Here is a 21,947-nt window from a genome sequence, read left to right as displayed (position 1 = left end):
AGTTATTGCCATGCATCAGTTTAGACAGGGTGCACTTTTCAGTGTATGCTTCATTCTTCCTCATCCAAACATACTGCTGTTCTATAACCATGATCAAAACAGAATACTGAACCACCTTGTCTATACTGATCCTTACCTATTTTGCTTCCACTGGCACTGATCATAGTAAGGCTCTTGGATTAAACAACACCATTTGCAAATAGGTTCACAGGTTCCTCACTGACCGATCACAGGTGGTCAGGGTGGGTGGTCTGGCATCTGACACCTTAACCATCAGCACAGGTGCCCCTCAGGGTGTTTTGAGTCCTCTGCTGTATAACATTTACACCAATGACTGCAGAGCCAGCAGCAGTCACACCTCCATCATTAAATTTGCAGATGACATAGCGGTGGTGGGCCTGATCAGCAACAACAATGAACAGACCAATCTGAACCAGGTGGATGAGGTAGCAGAGTGGTGCCAGTCCAACAACCTCACTTTGAATGTCAGCAAAACAAAGGAAATGGTGGTGGACTACAGGAAACAGCAGAGCAGAGCTTGCACTCCACTAAAGATCAGTGGGCTGCCAGTGGAGATAGTCACAAGTTTCAAATTCCTTAGAGTACACCTTGCTGACGACACCCAGCACACACTGAAGAAATCAAGGCAAAGACTGTACTTCCCATGTCAGCTGAGGAAATTCAAAGCATCCATCTTGAAGGCCTTTTACTCCTCAGCTGTGGAGAGTGTCCTGACAAGTAGCATCATCACTTGGTATGGGAACTGTACAGCCCATGACTGCAGTGCAGAGTGGTGCGATCTGCCGAACGCACCATCAGAACCCCTCCCTCTGCAGGATACCTACAAGAAAAGAGTACTTACCAGGGCCCAAAGTATTGTAAAGGACTCCTAACATCCTGACCATGGACTTTTCAAAACACTGAGGTCAGGCAAACGTCTCTGCTGCTACAAGACCAGAACAGAGAGACTGAGGAGGAGCTTCTTTACTCAAGCCATCCATATCCTGAACACACACAAGACTAAATTAACTGCACTTACACACTTGCACATGAACTGTACACACACTGCACTTTATCTCTCTCTTGCTATTTATTAAAATGTATATTTTGATCTTTCTTTCTTCATACTCGCACAGAAAAGGATGAACACCAAACGAAATTTCACTACATGCTTTACATTAGTATTTCTATGTATGACAAATATCCTTGTAATCAGCTGCATATAAAGGGGTAGGTAGAGTCATTCAAATATTTGGAAATCATTGGAGAAAACATCATACTGTCCATAGAAACCCAATAAAAATGTAAAGTTAAAGGGGTGATGGGGCATAAACATTTTTTTTCTTGGGTTCCGGTTTCCGACCGACCCTGTCAATTTATGTGCGACCCAAATTTATTTTATGAGCTTGGGAAAAAAAAAAACACTAAATAGTCTAGGCTACATTAAATAAATCCACAAATAAAAGGCGATTAATTACATTAATTACCCCTTGCGTTATGTATAGGGATGAGCGTATTCTCTCTTTTACAAAGTAGCCTATGCACAGCTGTTCACGAAGACGATTGTTTTCGTCACTTACCAAGGCACTCGCAATTTTGTCCCATCGCAACTTTTTCGCAAATTTGACCAATCATCTTAGTTTTACCGTGAAATTTCACCTACCACAACAGTCCCTCGCGCAGAATATTGAGCCAGATGGCACACTTACTTCTGCACCTTCTGCATATGACACCAAAGACTGCCCTAATGTGTTCGTTCTTCTGCAGTTTTGATGACAATAAATCGAAGGCTAACGTTAATGATCTGCTTACTTGCATCTCTCAACCTGGTGTTGCTAACCTACCTAGGCTATGAAAGTAAGTTAATTAAGGCCTACTTGGTTTACTGACATTTGAGTAGGCTATGCAACCCATTGGCAAACGTTTACCTGGATATGTCCTTAGCTTATGTCATGTTTGCTAGCTTGTGGGCTTAGTTTGAGTAGTGCTACCAAAATCATAGAAATTAATAAAATTGCAAGACATTTACAGTACCTCTTCTATGATCCAAGAAGGATTTCATTCGAGTTGTTTTTTTTAACATTTATTTTAACTAATGACATAGAAGACATTCCCAATTGCATCCACATATCGTAATGCACTATGCAAAAAGTGATTTTTGCATAGTGCATTACAGTGAGATGCAAGCCTTCCAATCCACTTAGAAATGTAATTAGGCTACTCTCACGTCCTTAAAGGGGCAGGCAGTCAATTAGATGTACACCACCAATGTAATGACATTAAACAGAAGTGTAGTCAAATAGTTTACATCAATATGAAATTACTAGATACTTACTTGGCTATAAGTAATTATGCAGGCCACAGACTATGAGTTATTAAAAAGATATGAACTTAATATGAATTACAAAATATATGAATGTATTGAAACATATGACATGATGCCATCTCTTTAGGTGACTGTCTTTTTTGGACAGTTCTACGAAAGGTTATACTGCTTTGTGAATACTGCTCAGTCAAAGCATTTTCAAATAAAGTAGGCCTACTTTGATTTTCTGTAATCCTTACTGCTTACTGTTTCCTTACCTGATTATCCTTTTTTAATAAGCATCAAGATTATCAGTGTGATTTTAGTCTTACTAACCTTAATTGCCCTAAAATAAAATAAAAAATCGCAACTATTTATCCTCCCGCAATTGTCTCCTCCACAAGAAACAGCTAAAAACTTCCATCCAGGCATTTTAGGTCGAAACAGTCTCAAAAAACCTCGTGAAATCCTGGAGGGACTGATTGTCTACCTATCCCTTACTGCCACTGGGGAAAAAAAAAAAAATTCCCTACCGACCCATGGCCTCAACTGACAACCAACAGGAACCAAACCTTTTTTTTTTTTATGCCTAGAATGATTATATAGTAGGGCTGTAGTCAAGACCACCTTTGTTGAGTCCAAGTCAAGTCCAAGACCAGGACTAGTCGAGACCAAGTCAAGACCGAGTCCAAAGAGGTTCGAGTCCAAGACAAGACAGAGTCCAAAAAGGTTCGAGTCCAAGTCAAGACCGAGTCCAGGATAGGAAAAAAAGTCTTATGCATGACGGTATCAAGACAATCATTTTGGGTTATTATTATTATTATCTAAAAGCAAAAACAGTGTGAACACACCCAGAATTTGTATGTGTAGCCATTCCCCTTCTCCAATATTATTATAGGGCTCTCAAACTATTAAAAATATATATTTTGAAATGAATTAATCTTGATTAACCGCAATTAAAAAGTTCCTAAAGACTAAAGCTTCTTAAATGGCATATTAAATACAACATAAATCACAAAATTAATGAGTAACCACAGAGGTAAAAGTAAAACACTTTATATTATTTAAATGATAATACTGACACAGTAATTGTGTTTTAAAGTATTCATTTCTTAAGAAATACTACACATTTGATGCTGTTTAACTCATTTGTAAATGGTGCACTGTCACTTTAAGCCCATTGTGGCCACGTTCTCATAGGCCTAATGATCTTTTTTTTACCAGCTCCATTGAAATATAGCCTATAGCTAGTCCACAAGCTCTAATATTGTTTGTACCACATGTATTGTACAATATTAACAATGATAAGCATGATATTAAGTTGGTATAAACAGCTTTCATTCCTTTGGAAATAGAAGCATGTAATGACATGATGCTAGCTAGACATTTTCTGTTTGCAATTAAAAGTGAATGATGAGCCTGAGCCAGTCACCTAGCTAGCTGAGTGGAATGTGTTTCAATCGGCATAATATGTGCTTCATGTAAACAAATTATTGAAGACTTCAAGACTCACCAGTTCCATTACACAAAGGCAAAGACAACTCTTCATATTTTTGTCCATTTTTCAAATCACAGTGAGTGCAGCCTACATGTCAAAGTGCCCTGGCTCTCACAGTTTATAACTGCAGTAGTGGAAATCGGATAAATCCGCAATCTCCTCTAACCTCGTCTTTGTTGCCTTCCTTTTATAAGTTTCTTATATTAAAAAGGACATATTAATTATCATCAATAACAACAATCCAGCCGGAGCCTGCCAATCGTTTTCTTTCCCTCTCGTGTGCGCTCAGATGCGCTCTCAATTAAATGGAGTAGCATACATTCAAGTTGGATCTTAATGGAGAGGACCCGAAAAGTATCATCTTTATGTTGCTGTTGGTGCATTTTGACATTGTAAACGTTATCTAAACAAGAGTGAAAAAGCAGTTTGCCGTAAAGCTACTATGTATTGGCTAAATGTTGGTTCCTCTTCATCTTAAGCTAACTCCACAGACAGTAAAATAAACTCTCAGGCTTGCGGTTTTAGGTTTTGCGGCTTCCTTTACGTGACATCAGCCCCCCACAAAGGTAAACACTATCGCGTTAATATTTTGTAACGCATTATGTATTTCAAAAATGAATCGCGGCGATTAACACGTTAATTTTGATGGCCCTAAAGACACCTGGACTCGGTCGAGACCAAAAGCCATATTTGGCAAGACCAGTGGCCGAGACCGAGACAAGACCAAGTCCAAATACTAGCGAGTCCGAGACCATCGAAAAACGGTCTCGAGTCTGGACTCGAGTCCAAGACCGGACTCGAGTACTACAGCCCTGTTATATAGGGTATTTCACGCTGTTCCTTAAGGTTTCCGAATAGAGTATGTAACATTGGTTGGGCTGAAAATGGCCCGTGTGCTGTTCTATGCGCCCTAAGGCAAGCCTAGGAAATAGGCCCTAGAATGAACGAGAGGTTTTCTCCGTTTTATGGTATGCTCATGAATATTTAGATGAACTGTGTGCTGATTGGTTGGTTTACAACGAGCCAAGCTCCAGAGCAAAGACGCCAACATGGCCGACACCACTCGCTGAAACAGCCAAGGTGGAAATACTACGGAGACATATAGTAGGTGTTGAACAGCATATTTGTGCCTGAATCAGAGGAAGAATCTGAAATAGAGGAGCAACCAGTCGACCATAGATTGGTAAGTTTTGTCATTTTATTTGAGTTTGCCACACGTAGCCCAGTTAGCTAGCTGTAATACTAGCAAAGATTGTTAAAGCTCCGACTTAACAATCTTTGATACTAGTGCAATACTCGCACATTAGTGTCGTAGACTAAGCTAAACATTGTATTAGGTTCGTTTTTAGCATTGTAAGCAACAGAAGTTATTAATTTGCACACAAACAAATGTTTTACAACTTGTACCCTATTGCAATTTTTGTCAAGATGTCCAGTTAGAAGCTAGCTGAAAAGTTCGTAGCCAGTCGTGGGCAGTTCAGGCTATGCTGTAGTGAAAGGAGTGCTGCTTGCAAGGAAAGTAGCTGCTACTCATTTTAGTCAGTAAGTACTCTCCTGCTGAATAGGTCATCTGATTAGGAGTTACATACATTATTGTAGTGGTAATATGCGATCTTACAACAGGACGTCCAGTTAGCTGGGCAGGAGCTCTGTGCAGTTTGTAGGCTATATGGCTGAAGTGAAACGAGGAGCCTACTGCTCGCGTCAATGAAAATATTACGTTTGTGTCAGTAGGTCTATTGTACTCGTGTAACTACTATCCTGCTGATTAAGTCATCTGATTATCGCGATTTTTACATTCTTTCCATGTAGTAATACAGGGTTGCCAACTCTCACGCATCTGGCGTGACACTCACGCTTTCAGCACCAATCTCACGTTCTCACGCACACTCAAGAAATGTCATGCCAAATCCATTCTTTTTTTTTTGCAATCCGTTCATTTTTTGTTGATGACTAGACTAGACCACAGCATTGTTTCTAAATGACAGGATACGAGTTTAAGGCATACATATGTCTAGACCAACAGCATGTATGTCTAATATCCGCCTACAACGTTCTCAGCGCAGTTTTCTCTGATTGTTGATTCGCTGACTAGGCTATTTTAATCCGGTCTGCGACACCTTCACGGAACACGCTGCTATTTAGACATGAGGCAGACCGACATAAAGTGTGGCCGCCCATTCTTCTCTAGGAACTACTTGCGAAGTAGCCTCACAGACATCACATGAAATAACTTTTTCTCATCTTTTATAAGGTGCTATAGCCGCTATTTGCTGCGATAAACGGTTTGCGAGAAAAATAAATTAACTTTCAAGAAATAATCATATTAGACTACTATAGCTATGCGCTCATTTCAATTCCTATAGGAGGAATATCTCACAAACTTCGTTCCACACATGACAAACCGTAAACCAGAATAAACAGCAGACCTTACCGAACACAAAGGTGTAATGCAATCCCCTGTACAATAAGCCGTTCCAGAGTAATCTGGTTTTGAAATGGTAGCAAATTTCTATATGGTCTCCAATTTTGGGCTTTAAGTGTCTTAAAACTGAGCTGTGCTTAAATACATACATATGTGTAAATATTAAAATCAGAGGATATATAGCTCATGGCTAAGAGTTTGTCGATGTAGCCATAATGGTTATGGTTATGGATTCAAAGCGAATAACCAACATAACCATTATTATGTTGTTTGTATTTATGTTGGTTATTCAACAACATAATAATATTTAAAATTGAACAGGGAACAGATTAGAATGTAGGTCAAATATAATAAGGAGAATAGTTATAATACACAATAATATCAATTCAATCAATAGCCTAATAAAAAGCAATGGAAAAAAAGGGGAAAGGCAATAATAAAACAATAATGTCCATTCAATCAATGATATAAAAACAATGACATGCTAAGACTACATTAAGGAGAATATCAATAATAAACAATAATGTCAAATTAATTAACAGCCCAATTGAAATAAAACAACATTATACAAACCATAACACATAAGCGCTCAAACAACTAAGTATATGTTGAATAGGAATGTCTTTAGACCCCTCTTAAACGACCCAAAACTACCACAGGAACGGAGGGCACTGGGCAATTCATTCCACCAACATGGAACCACTGAAGAAAAGAGTCTGGAATTAGACCCAGTTTTCATGACTGGTCGACACAACAGACGCTCACCAGAAGACCGCAGTGGGCGGTTGGGGATGTAAGCAGGGTAGGAATTTCACGGCAGCCACGACGGCCATGGTCGTAGCCCCTTGCGTTGGCCGTGAGGCCCCTTTGAAAATCAGAGGTTTACAGGCCACGGTGGCCTTGGTGCCCCCTTCTTTCAATATTCTTCTTTGCATCCTACTAATAGGGATTTTTATTTAGCCTGTGGCCTGTCAAAATAATCTTAGCATTCACAGCGCAAATTAATTTAGTCTTTTACGCAGTGGAGAAAGTGGCAGCGCAAGAAAGAAAGTGCGTCCAAATTCACCCATTCTCAGTTGAACTACTCGCAAAGTAGCCTATTCATCACACAGACATCACAAGTATCACATGAAAGAGCTTTTTCTCAGCTTTTAAACGATGTTAGCCGATAATTGCTGTGTTGAACGGTTCGCGAGAAAAGTAAATAATATTATTTAATTTAATCATACATTCTACTGAAGGTTTTGCGTCCCATGATCTCCCTACCCATTCATCTCGGTGGAATACTTTATGAACCCTTCTTTTAACACATGACCATATATCAGAATAAACAGGAGACCTTACCGAACACAAAGGTGTAAAGCAGTCCCCTGTACAGTTACAGCCGTTCCAGAGTAATCCAGTTTTGAATTTGCAGTAAAGTTCGACATACATGGATGTCTCCAAATTTTGGCTTTAAGTTTTACAATGTGTTTAAATTGTTCCACATGATTTCATAACGGGCCAAATACAAAATAAATGTTACAAATATCGCCTAGATATTGGTAAATCAGAGGACAGCTGACTAAGAGTTTGTGAAAGTAGCCTTAATGATCACAAAATGCTAAGCATGCATCTAGGCTATTTGATTTCATAACAGGCCAAATATAAAATAAATGTTATATATAGCCTAGATATCTGTAAATATTAGATAGTCAGATGATTTACAGTTCTATGTAATGTTTTTGTAATGTTTCATACAGTGATGCAGGTCTACTGCAGTGAATAGGCTAAATACAACTTTGATCATTTTTATAGCCTACTACTTTATAGTTAACTTCTGGCCTTGGTGCCCTGACATGTGGCCTTTGTGCCCCCCACCAAATATGCCCAACTGAAGGCCAAGTGGCCTTGCCCCCAGAATGGTGAAATTCCAAGCCTGGATGTAAGGCTTGATTATTGAATTAAAATAACTAGGAGCAGCAATTTAATTCTGGCTACTATAGGGAGCCAATGGAGAGTAACTAGGAGAGGAGTTACATGTGTCCTCTTTGGCTGATTGAAGACCAGGCGTGCTCCAGCATTCTGAATCAGCTGTAATGATCTTGTTACACAAGCGGGTAAGCCAGCTAATAGTGAATTACAATAGTCCAGCTTAGAGATGACCATGGTCTGAACAAGAAGTTGTGTGGAATCTTGTGTCAGATAAGGTCTGATCTTCCTAATGTTGTAAAGCATAAACCGACATGATTTTGCAATAGAAGCTATATGCTCAGAGAAGTTAAGTCGGTCATCAATTACAACGCCCAAGTTTCGTGCCGATCTAGTTGGGGTCAGTGAAGTTGAATCAAGCTGGATGTTAATCTGTTGGGGAATACAGTAGCTGTTTTAGCTGGAAACACCAAAAACTCTGTTTTTGAGAGATTAAGCTGAAGGTGCCGATCTTTCATCCAGGCTGAAATATCCTTAAGGCATGCAGAAATCCGGTGGGAAACACTAGAGTCATCAGGTGGGAAAGACAGTTAAAGTTGAGTGTCGTCTGCATAACAGTGATAGTCAAATCCATGGGAATGGTATCACCTAAGGAAGTGGTGTAAATAGAGAAAAGCAAGGGTCCTAATACTGATCCCTGAGGCACACCTGTGGTGAGGTCATGAGACTTAGATACCTGTCCCTGCCAAGACAGAACGCCCTTTAAGGTAAGATTCAAACCAATCAAGAGCTTTTCCAGAAATTCCCAGTTTAGATAGTATAGATAGGAGAATGTCATGGTTAACAGTATCAAAGGCTGCAGATAAATCTAGTAGAATTAATACTGATGACTGAGCAGAGGACTTAGCTACTCTCAATGCTTCAGTCACAGACAGAAGAGCAGTTTCAGTAGAATGACCACTTTTGAAACCAGACTGCATAGGGTCTAGTAGATTATTCTGATGAAGAAAGTCACAAACTTGCTTGAAGACCACTTTCTCCAAAACCTTTGACAAGAAAGGAAGAAGGGAGACAGGCCTGTAGTTATGATTTGAAGTAATGATTTGTTTTCACAAAATGCTAAGCATGCATGTATTTAAGTGTCTTAAATAGAAAATAAATGTTAAATATACTGTAGCCTAGACATAATATTAAAATCAGATGATGTAGGATAGTATAGAGTTAGATAAAGTTGGATGGCTCCAGAACTCACACCAGTGGATTGGGTCTTAAAGGAGCCACACCACTTTTATGACACTATAGCTGTTCTGTTGACCTTTAGATTTGTTGCTACTGGGCATGAAGGCAGGCCAATTATGAGTTCTGTCCAACATTGATGGTAGGTTTAGAAGAAAAGTCAGCACATTTTAATCATATTGCAATACCAATAACCGTGATCATTTTGGTCATTTGATCATTTTTCATCAAATGTTCATACTGTATCTCTAGTGGCTGGTAGACTTTGGAATCCACCAGCCACAATGGTAGGTGGAAAAAAATATTTTAGGCTATTTCCATCCCTGATACATACGTACACTCATACACACATTCTTAAGTCTCAATCTGTCCATTTCTTTCCACAAAACTCGCCAGAAGTCATCATTTAAGGGGTTATTTTTCTACTGAGCTACTACCTTTTTCAGGTGGGCCCTTTTCATGTCTGTGCCCAGGGGCCCAGTGGCTCATAATCCTTCCATGCCACGGGGTTAAAACACTGGTCTTTTTTTCAAGTGCAATCAATAATTGAATTGTACATTTTGAAGAAACTTAAATCAGGGATTATACTGTACATAGCAAAAAAGTCAGGGGACAGACATTTTTAAAATTAGGTTTAGGGAAAAATTTAACGCACACGCACTATGACTTCTCACTCCAGCCAAACACCCAAAGTTGGCAACCCTGAGTAATATATGATCTTACAACTGGACGTCCAGTTAGCTGGGCAGGAGCTCTGTGCAGTTTGTACCCTATGGCTGAAGTGAAACGAGGTCAACGTTAATATTACTAGGCCTACTCTCGTTTGTGTCAATTGAAAAACACTTTATTTATCCCCAAGGGGCAATTTACATAGTACCATATGGAGTAGAGTACAATAATCAAAAATCCTATAAATATCACTGTTTAAAATACAGTAGGTACAGTCAGTAGGTCTAATGTAATCTTGTAACTATCCTGCTGACATCTGATTGAGATTACCTTCTTTCCATGTAGTAGCCTAATATGTGATCTTACAACTCTGGTAACTAAAACTGGAGACATTTATTTAAGCTACTTTGTGCTTCCTGCTCATTCAAAATTACGAAATAACAGCAGGGAAATTATGTTTGTTTTTACAGGTTATGAAAAGAATGGCCCAGGTTCCTGAGGAGCTGACCTGAATGACCATCATGGCCTCGATCCGTTGTGCCTCTATATTTATTCTTTGCAAAATGCAATGAATATTTACAGAGCTGACCATGGCCGTTTGAGAATCAGAGGGATGGAAAGGTGAGGACAATTTGATACAAGTGTTAGCAGTTACAGTATATAAATAAAATATTTTTAACCAATACACATTCATTATTGGTTCAGCATATTGCAAAAACACAGTTTGATCAACACCTCAAAATGACAAACTTTATTTTTTTTCAACAATCGTCCAATGATACTCTAATGTAAAAGATTAAAAAATAAATAGTAAAAAAACAGGGTGCTTTTACACCCTGTTCTCGTTGCAGGCAATGAAGTGACTTGGCCTACAGGTCTTTTGTGAGCAGGAGCTGGGGTTTCCTTAGAAGAAGCGTCCGTGTCATGATCCCCTCGTGTGTTGTGCTACGCATATGGAGGGAGCGTCCGGATACTTCAGGGCAGTACGTTGGATTCAGACCCCTTTTCGATTGAACCGTGACTCATGTTCAGCAACAGCATCCTCCATGGAAGGTCTGTCAAGCTGAGCACACAAGTCCTGGGGCACAGGAATCCGCTGGACGGCATCCCAATAAGGAAGAGGGTGATCTCGAAGAGGACAAGAAAGAGGACTTATATTGGATACTGTAATACAGTGCATTGTAGGCTGTATACTGTACAATAAACAAATTGTATGGCCCTGAACATTGTGCTTTGTTTACAGTACTGATGATGATTTCGACACCAGTAGCATCAGGTCTAAGACAGCCTGTTGTGTGTGAATAGTGCCTATACTGTTGCACATTTTGATTTGTTGTTTGCAATAAAAAAAATTTTTTTTATTAAACTTACAAATTGTTTAGCAAGTCTGTACATAGTTTCTCCTTGGCTGTCTTCTGTTGTGGGGACTCAGCATTCCCATTGAAGTGCATGGCTGCAAGATAAAACCTAAACCAAACAACAGAAATGTTGTAACACAAGTGAAAGTCACAGCTTTGTATGAGACTGGGGAACATAGGACCCTTTTTTTAAAACCATAACCATAGCCCCGAGCGGGGAACATAGGACCCGGGGAACATAGGACCTAGGGAACATAGGGATGACCCCCACTTTTGCATGCACACACCAAGCTGTTAACTCACCTCAAAAGCATTTGCTAATATTCTAAGCCCCGCAAGATGACACACTTGGAGCATCTGTTTGGCATGCTGCGTTTGTCATGCTGCGTTTGTCATGTTGTCGTTCCTGTAATGTTCTAAAATAAGAACGTGCAAATAAGTCCATTGTATCTAGACAACACGGTTTTCAACATATCGACTAGATATCATTTGAATTGATAACTGAAGTTGTTTCCACTTCTGACGTCAAAAACTTATGTGGGTTATACAGCTTAGCAACCAAACTATCGTGTTACTCAGCTTCAGTTAACTATCTTGCTGAAAACATAACCTGTCAGAGATCTCGACAAACATGCATAGTATAATGTAGGTTAACATGACAACACAGGTTTTATCCGAATGACACACAGGAAAATTAAATAGCCTTTCCAATGATCTAAATCACACATTCTACTTGCTAGATACACGTTAGCATGGCTAATAACTGCTTAGCGACAAAATAATACTTAAAGCATGCAGTTGTGATGACCTTACGGTCGGAACAGCCCCTCGTTTCAGTAACAGCAGCATAGCAAATCCTGCTTTAAACTGTCCAAGGTTTTGAAAACTGCCTTCGGTGAAATGTTTTGCAAATTAATAACAGAGTGTCGAACTTTGCAGGGATCTTCTGGTAGAAAAACATTATCCATGCCCCTCGAACTTTTGAATCCTTGGGAAGACTATGGAAAGTCTCCGCTTTCTTTGTAGCCTAAGTTTCAGCCTGGAACACTGCATTTACGACCGTGGCTCATTTTCAATATCCTTGAAGAACTGTCTGCTTTATAATTCCTGTGGAAGTAAACCACAGTAGGCAGCTAAACTAGTGTTTGTCTCATCTTCGCTCTCCATTCACGTTCCTGGGCTCAGAGCACCAGTGGGCTGGTCTTTATGTAAATTTTGAGGCGTGACAAATGTACAGGCCAGAGCCAAATAAGGTACCACCCCCGAGTTTGCGTAAACTCGGAGCTTCGTTGGGATTCGCCCGTTTTATGGCGGGAGTTTCGAATTGTAAGATTTGCATAGGAAGGAGGTGTCGATGGGGTTTTGAAGTTCTCTGTATGTCCATTTCACCCACTGAACTATCACTATTCATCTATGACAAGGTAAACTCGGTTTTGCATTCTATGACCCCTTTAATAAACTTGAGTCTATTTTAGAAATGGACTGATATTTATCAGGAATGCTACCACAGCTTGACTGACTACTCATCCCTTAGCACTGGTTTTTAACAATGAAAAGAGTGCTTTTATCAGTGCAAAAGACACTTTTTGTGAAGGGTGCCAAGACTTTTGACCGTGTCAGTTTGACAGTATTCACTTCCCGCAGCATTTTGGTGATATTTTGTGTTGTTTCAGTTGTGTTGAGCCATTGAAATGGCCCTGGTTTGTTTGTTTTCTCAAAAAAAACTTCAAAAGTTTTTTTTTGTTTTTTTTTGCTTAAAAACCAACATTTCTAAAGGGGTGCCAATACTTTTGTCAGTGACTGTAGTTTGTGTAACAAACACGTGTTTTGTGCATCTTTTGTTCTTCCCACCTGCAGTCTTTTCTCAAACAAAGCTTTGACGCCTTTTTGAAAAATTTACAGCCACACTCCTAGCAGAGAAAAAAAAGGGAGCATACCTATGTTCCCAGGGTCCTATGTTACCATTTCCTATACTCCCAGGGTCCTATGTTCCCCAGTTCAATTTTCTGCTAACACACAGTTTGGCTGGATCTCAATGTCCATCCTCACACAGCATCTTAACCATACTGCGCAAATGTGTTTAAAAACTGCTGCATTCACGTTAACTCTGCTAAGGTCTTATCACAACATAGTAAATTGGGGAGACTAAGTTAAGTCACCCCCCCCCCCCCCCCGTTGCCAAAGTCAACTACCACCACAAATTCAATTCTGTGGGAAACACTGACTGTTACTGTTTGCGATCAAAAGGAAGGGGGCCGCTATGAGCCTTACTGTTATGTCTGCTCTTGTGTTGGCATGTAGCCATGTAAGAATATTTTCTTTGTCTGTGTTAAATATTTGCTACTTTTATATTCCTCACGCCAGATGCGACATAATGTCAGGATGGACTTTTATTTATTTTCGGTCACACTGTAAATAAAATACACCTTCGTAACCTGTTGTCTCAACCTCATTTCTCCTTTACCACTTGGTTACCCTACAACACTCATAATCAAATAAATTCTACTTTTGCATTTTGCAAATGCACCTTGCGTTTTCCCTATTGGTCTAATTTTTGGGATTTTTCCATGGTTATTGTTTAAACAGGAAAAATAAATAAGATAATATCATGGAGTGGGAACCACTTGTTGAATTGATAGAAAATGACCCATCAAAGGGATGTGTGGCTGCTGATTGAGTCAACACCAATTCACATCACTGGTGAAAAGAAAGTATTGCAGGCTGTTAATAGCAGTTTCGCAAAAAAACATAGTTGTCCTGTTTAGAGATTACTTTAAAGGTGCCATGTGTAATAATTGAGGTAAAAATATCCAAAACATGAGCTACACACATCAAAAGAATGAGAAGAAATTAGGGCGATGATGTTATTTAAAAAATGACAAGGTATAGTGCTGCAGAGATATCAACCTGAATTAGCATGCTAAATTACTAGCCACAGCCCGACAGGTGTCATAATACCAGTTTCGGCCATGGGAGGCGGTATGCGGGCAACATAACCACCAGCCAAACTGCAATACACGTGTCTCGGTTGTTACTCTAGGGTAGACCAACTCACTTTCTGGAGGTATACTGCCCCCATATTTTATGGAATGTGGAGTATGAATTGATTTTTTGGCGGACATTACACATGGCACCTTTAAAGCTACTTTTTGTGTCTGCATGATTACTACATTTTCATAGTCAATTTTACTATTAATTACTCGTTAACAGAAATCCTGAGACATTTCACTCTATTACTGTACATTAAGACTACAGCATACAAACATCAGTAGTTGTATTTCTAACTTATAGCTACAGTTACTGCTACTGCTAATAATAATAGGGTACTCTCATTTCACAGGGAAGAAATTCAAATCCAGAAACATGGCAACAAAGAAGAAAAAAGAGGTGCTGGCATTGCCACTTGAGCCCACATTTAAGGTACTGTCCAAAACAATGTTTCTGGTTAATTCTAATACTGAAAGATTAATACTGATTTTAATACTGAACGCCCATTTAGTAATGAAAAAGTACGCTAACTGGTATTATGCATGTAATCCAAAATAATCAAACTCAGATTTCTTTCTCTTTACAGTTGGTTTGTACCAGTCTGGAGGAGTTGAGGGAGCTCATTAGTAAAATAGAAGATGAGATGGATGAGCTGGAAAGCACAAAAAAGAAATCTGTAAGAAAGGGAACATTGGCGGTGTAGTCATATTTTCCTTTATTCTATATCCTTTGGCACATTTATTGTGTTATACTTATTATACATAGTTTATTATACGGCTTCACAATGCTAGTAGAATGCTCCATTGACTTGAATGGGATTTGCCAACGTTTTACGGTAAAATAAATTTATGTAATCACTGCTAAAACATATAATTACCGCTGTCAATGGCAACAAGTTTTGTGCTTTTGATTTAAGTCTTTTATATCACTCCACAAATAGTCTGGTCACTTCTTGCAATGGAGCTTTATTCAAAGTGAAATTTTTGGAAAGTAGCCGTATAATAAGCGATATAATGTATGGAACACTGGTCATTATCGGGAAAATACTGTAAGTCCCTTCGCTGGCGCGTCGGGGTCCGGTTCGCCCTATCGGGACTTATCTTCCCAATAATGACCTGCGTTCCATACATTGTCCCTTACATAATTGTTTTTAAAATGCAACTGACCATCATCATGTGTGAGGGATTTTTGCTAACAATTATATGTTATAAGATAACAATTTACACTATTTACTCTACCATATTATATAATTTTCTTTCTATTTCTGTGCCTATTTTACCACTTTATTACCATTTTATTTTATGCAGGTGTTTACTATTTTAAAGTATATATTTACATTAAGAAGTGTGATCTAGATTTTTTGTTTTTACAAAAAACCTTGCTGAAATTGCCTAATCTCACCTGTCAGCTTTTATCAGTGCCAGTTGTTCGATTTGTAAAGCAAGTCTGATGACTTAGTTAGCTTGCTAAACAAAAACTCTGTAATGCCTTGTTAACTTCTGTAAACCAGTTTAAATGCTCCATTATTATTGTTGTGATTGCTATTATTATTATTATTATTATTATTATTATTATTATATACCCCTATACATTCATATTTGGAAATGAATGCCTTTAGTGTAATATCAACCTTAATTATTTAGATCTATCTTAACATCTAGGTCTGGGTAATGGTCCTGCACTATGGTCCCATACAGTAGTAGATTTTGCTCAAATAGTGGGGCTTCAGGTGGGCTTTTACGGGGACATACTTTTACATAACTAATATAAATGTTCACAATAATAACAGTGATACGGCAAATATGTTTTGTGTCTTTTAAAAATGTGAAAATGGTGATGAATTTCAAGAGCATTGAATACTTTTGCAACCCACTGTATATTTACATTGTAAATATCCACCATTTACTGATAGTAAAATATTAGCTAGATAACTGTAGGTGTAGGTGAAAATGTAGGTGAGTAAGTTTTCTATTGCTTACGTTGCGTCCCTCGCTGACGTCCATACATAATTGTCAACTATTGATTGATTTAACCAAAATCAAACACTGTTTCATTAGGGAGGTAGTAGATAGTTAAGTAGCTTTGTAGTTTATTTGTGCATTCATTTTTCCCACCACATTAGCCTTTTTCAAAATGTGTTTTATTGTGAATATAGAATTTACTAGACAATGTGGCCATGTGTTTCATCAACCTCAGGGGAGGTGGCATTACAGAAGAGAGGCTGTGAAAGAGCTACACATCACCCTTATTAGACTACTTAATGAGCTGTCACCATGGGAACCAAAACTCATCAGAGCCTTTCAGAAGAACAGGTTAGAACGGTCTTTGCTTTTCTGTTGAACTTGAACTATCTTGAGTCATTGTTTTGTTAAGTTTACAATTGGAGTACTGGGGCCCGTTGCACAAAAGTAGGATCAAGACGTCCAGGATAAGTGACTGAGCTGAGCTCAGTGAATCCAAAACAAGAGCGTCCAGGCTTAATTGGTTGCACAAAGACCAAGCCAGGATGAGCAGACACGGATTCATCAAGCCAGGTAAAACCTATCCTGGATAAGTGCGCGCTCACGGCTCCCTTAAATAGACCCCGCCACCGATCACAGATTCACTGATTCACCATGGCAACTAGAGCGGCTTTATTGCTTCTTCTACGGTGTAAAGTAGGTAGCAATAGCCTTTTCACAACAGCAACAAACAGCAACACCTCTGTTTAGGAGAATATTGCAACTAATGTCGCGATCACCATGCGCAAAATGGTTACCGCGCTCCCGTGATGTCACATTGTCGCATGAGGTCGGGAATGGCGAGTATGTAAAAGTTAATTAATGATCACACACGTTTAAATAATGACAGTGGGTCTAGTTATATGTGATAATGTATAGTGGGCAGTGGAATAACTATTAGTTTCTGTTTGTGGTGACTGCCGACTAAGATAAGGGATAAGATTAAATAGATCCTGGAACTTAGCCTGGTCTGGAGCAGGCTAGCTCCACAGAATAAATATCCATGGTAATTTATACCATAACATATCCTACTGCCCCCTATCCCGCTTTTGTGCAACTGGATCACAGATAAATTGAGTCAGGATAACCAAGATATCCCGACTTAATCCCTTATCCTAGTTTTGTACAATGGGTCCCACATCTGTGTAAGACCATTTGTTTGTTTTTTTTGTTTGATTTTTCTGTATTCATATTTGTAAGTTTTGCTTTCGTGTTATTTCCCTCTTAGGGTACGACTGAAGAAGGACTATGATGATTTCAGAAAACATCCAGAGTATGATGTTTTTGTTAGAGAGGAATTGCTGGTGGAAGAGGAAGAGTTAAGGCCACTCAAATGTGTCAATTTCCCAATGGATTTTCCCACAGAGACTGACGAGAATGACAAAGAGGAGAAACCTGGAGATATAGCAGTTGGTATGTAAGTTTTTCCATCAAAATTGATTTTAGTATTTTAGTTCATGTGATTTCTGATCATATCACTGTTTTTTGCAGATGGACCACAGCAACTGGTGGCAGAAATGATGGGGAACATCTCTACAGTCAGGCGGGACCTCTTCCCTCTTACAGAGTACCAACCTTCCATACATAGGTCTAAACGTCGAACTTGCAATATTGAGGAGGATCCAAATCAAAACAAGAAGATCAAGGTGAGCACAGAAGACTCTGCAATATTTTGCAACAAGATGAAAGACAATCCCAGAAATGAGAACTCCACCACACCCAACCACCAGTTCTCTGAGACAAACCCTACTTTGAACATACCCATGACAGGTGTCCATAGAAGCTACAAACCAATCCAAGCATTGCTTGCAAAGAGTGTGGGAAACAAAGTGACCTTAATTAAACAAACTCCAGCAAAGGCTATTCATCACATGAGCCAGGATGAAAGCAAGGTTTCCCCTCTTGCACAGGCCAATAAACTCACACAAACCCCTCAAACTGAACTTCCTAAAGCGGCCCCATCTATCAGGCTACCCATCACATCTAAATCGGCAACCGTTCCTAGAAGTCCTTTGCACATGGTGTACAAGGTACCAGGGGGATTGGGTCTTATCAAGAGGGATGGCAGTCCACTGAAGTTTACAGTTCAACCAGTGATGGATCAGAAAAATGGAGAAAAAATAATGCCGAAGGTAGTTATCTTGCCTACAAATATGCTCATCAAAAAATCAGAAAACTGTGACTCCAGGGAACAAGAGGGAAGCCCTGGCTGTAAAACGTCCTTCATTAATACTCCAGGCTTCAATGTACCTGTTCAACATGTAGCTCCACTTAAGGATTCCCAAGAGAAGCGGGTGCACTCTCCATCAGTCTCCTTGAATTTGCATACTCCATCTACATTGACCTTACAGGGTAACAGACCCCTGAAAGTTGCAAATTCAAATAGGTCCCATTTGGGTTTCAGTACAGATCCAAGTCCCAGTGAAGCTGACGATGTCAGACAGGAGCTTAAGACTGTGTGCATCAGAGACTCACAATCTATCCTTGTCACGACCAGAGGTGGAAATACTGGAGTTGTTAAAGTCCAGACTTCTGACACACCTGGTACATTGGCTGCCAATCCTGTTTTCACTCTTTCTCCTCAATTCCAAGCTCTCTTAGTGTCCACATCCTCACCATCTGTGGCAGTGCCCTTGTCAGCAGAACACAGGGCAAGTACCACGGTATCTCAGCCTTCTACTCTAACATTCACATCTCCTTGCATAGCAAACCCGGCTAATGCCTCTTTGAGTTCCTCTAGCATAACTTCTCAAAGTGTCAGTAGTAATTGCATAATACCTGTTATCTCACAGGCTAATGTAAATACATTAATATCAGCAGAAACACTGCAGATTACCCAGAACAAATGTGTAATCCAGGCACATCCAGAACACAGGGTTACAGATCGGATTCCATTTAAAAAGATTTTCCTTGTTAACCCCTCAACTGGTGACTCATCAAAGAATACTATGCACTCCAACGTCACATCTGTGCCACAAGGATCAAGACTTATGTTTATTAGTCAGAAGTCTGGCTCCTCTCTCTCTCCAGTTATCATTCCAAAACAGACTGTGTTTCCTGAGTCCACAACTGCAGGATCAACTGCTGTCTCAAATGCTGAATCCATAAATCAAAGTCTAAACCATACTGATGGCAGCAGTGTGATAACTGAGGACCCAGGTCTACCTCGTAGGTTGCACACACTATTGTCTACTGATTCTCCAGTCTCCAGCAGCAAACTTAGATTATCTGAAGTATCCACAAACAGTTTTTTAGACTGTGTTTCCAGAGCAAGTGCAACAAGTTCAAGTAGTTTTGTATTTGCTCAGAGTGCTACAAGTGGCAGTCTAAAGGCAAATGCTACAAGAAAAGCTCATTCTGACCTTTCTAAAAGTCCTCCACTTGTATTGACTGCAGTTCCATCTGAGCTCAGTTCTGAACTGAAGAATGCCCATTCCTCAGTAGTGCCAATTTCAGTCCCCAGTCTTTGCAAGACAGCAGTGCAGAGTTCAATTAACTTAAAAAATAAAGACCTAGGTCTGTTGGCAGGATCACATATTCCTTCCCCTGCATCAACACAATCTCCTCTTAAATCCTCACCAGTAATACCATTCAGGGTTGTCCCCCCCCTTTCCGTGGGTAGGAGCACTATGGTACAAACAGTTAACTCTGTTGTCTCTCAAACCACCTCCTCCATTAGACCATCAGCTGAACCCAAATCTTCAACTACACCCATGCACCAGAAAATAGTGATAAACACTACTGCTCCTCTTGCACCTGGCACACAGATCCTCATCAACAATGCTCGATTTGTTGTGCCTGCCCAGGGCCTTGGACCTGGCAGTCATGTTTTACTGATTTCTAGCCCCTTGTCTGCTTCAGAACCTCGACAGAGTGCTAATCTAACCAAAACACCTCCTCCTGCAGGGGCTAGTGTCCCTGTCTCTATGTCAGTTTTACCATCATTGCAAGGACACAGAGTTTTGACATCAATAACCCAATCCCCTCATGCAATGCTCAAGCTACCTGCATCTACTGCTGTAAAACTGGGCCAACTAGGACCTGTGCCTGTTGCTCTTTGTCCACCAGCAACACCTTTGAGAACATCATCAAGTAGCACTGCACATATTCCTCATTTATTAAGAGCAGCTGTGTCCACAGGGAAACAGAATATGTCAAGTGCATTGAAGTTTCCCTCTCTGTTGACCTCTGAAGGAAATCTTTCAACTACTACGTCCATTCAAGTATTAGCCAACAGTGTACCACAGATGTCCACTGCACCCTCACAGATACAAGGAAGCCCCTTTTCTACAACAAAACAGTCCCATTTTCATGCAGCATCTGTGAGCACATCACCTAAACCACATCTGGTGTCTATGGTGGCTCCATTTGGAACTGTAACCTCTGTATCGACAACAGTTATTATGCCTTTTGCAAGTAGCTCAACATCCAGGATGCAAGCAATGCCTGTTGCTACAGTACGGCCTATTGGTAGCAGTTTCAACAAAAGACAGGCAACACCAATCACAACTGTGTCTCCGTCAAGCAGCACAGTCATTATGGCCCCATGCCAACCCATTAGTAATGTTACCTCAAAATCTGTTCCTGTGTCTGTGGTTCTAGCAAATTCTTCACAGGATGAGGGAAATACTTCAATACAGATTTCTGCTTCATCTGCACTAACAAGCCTGTCACACAATAGACTTATGGTCAGTCCAGATGGAGCCATTTTGAACACCATCACAAATCCTGCTCTAGCTACCATACCTACTGTGCCCACGGTAGCGAATAGCTTGGCCCTCACCACTTTAGGTGTTTTGAGACAGCCTACACAGAAGATGTGAATGTTGAAATTACCACAGCCCACCCAAGGAGGACCCAACAGATGAAAAGGAGTATGTGTAACATACAAAAAAAAAACAATATTCCAACTCTAATAAGGCAATAAAACGAAACTTATGGAAATATCTGAACCCCCAAATCTGACTGTTGAAGCCAAAACAAAAATTTCACTTCACACAAAGTGCATACGGACACATTTTGGCAAACAGGTCTTAACTGTTAATTATTTTATAAAATATACTCTGATGCTTGAAAGAATTATGAGGCCAGTTATGTTAAATTGTAGTCAGGAAGATTTTTTTATTCAGTTTAATGCTAAGAAGTAGGACCCATATATAAAACATACAAAGTATAGGGAAAATTATTTCAAAGGCCATACACAGTCTTGAAAATGATAACTTACTTTCGAGAGGCCCTGGCATCTATTTTCTTACGGTATCAATTTAGTGAACTTGATGGTGTATTTGTACTGAAAATTAGTTCATGTATCTTTTATTTAAGGCCTGTGTTTTTTACACCAGAGTGACTGGGAGAACAGTAGACACAAGCATTTCTGAAAATGGGGTTACATGATTATGTAATTGTATGCTTGTAACATTTCAAGTCACTAAATGCCTAAGTAAAGTTATTTATTATTTTTTTTCAAGTATTGTGGATATTTTGGACCACTTGCATTTTTGCAGACATTGCATTGAAATAAACAAAGTACTTTGCACTCTGACATGATTGTTGATGT

At 39.6% G+C, this 21,947-nt stretch overlaps 1 protein-coding gene and 1 long non-coding RNA gene across 4 annotated transcripts in view; both read left to right on the top strand.

Annotated features, from left to right (window-relative positions):
* LOC121680971 (uncharacterized protein KIAA2026) overlaps positions 1-21,932 on the top strand; it is a 40,823-nt gene extending 18,891 nt beyond the window's left edge. For all 3 annotated transcript variants that reach the window (XM_042060566.1, XM_042060565.1, XM_042060564.1), the window contains 5 exons: positions 14,743-14,822; positions 14,977-15,066; positions 16,587-16,702; positions 17,619-17,803; positions 17,882-21,932. In XM_042060566.1, the coding sequence (XP_041916500.1) occupies positions 14,743-14,822; positions 14,977-15,066; positions 16,587-16,702; positions 17,619-17,803; positions 17,882-21,213 (3,803 nt within the window). In that variant the 3' untranslated portion in view covers positions 21,214-21,932. The remainder of the gene's footprint in view (positions 1-14,742; positions 14,823-14,976; positions 15,067-16,586; positions 16,703-17,618; positions 17,804-17,881) is intronic.
* LOC121680995 lies at positions 10,000-11,268 on the top strand. Its single transcript, XR_006021901.1, has 2 exons — positions 10,000-10,665; positions 10,896-11,268. It is a non-coding gene; the product is annotated as an uncharacterized LOC121680995 (long non-coding RNA).
* Positions 21,933-21,947: the final 15 nt, after the last annotated feature.

The sequence above is a fragment of the Alosa sapidissima genome, chromosome 13 (genome assembly GCF_018492685.1).
Source record: "Alosa sapidissima isolate fAloSap1 chromosome 13, fAloSap1.pri, whole genome shotgun sequence".
NCBI lineage: Eukaryota > Metazoa > Chordata > Actinopteri > Clupeiformes > Clupeidae > Alosa > Alosa sapidissima.
Note: the sequence above shows the minus strand (reverse complement) of the source record. Positions and strands in the feature narration are given on the sequence as shown.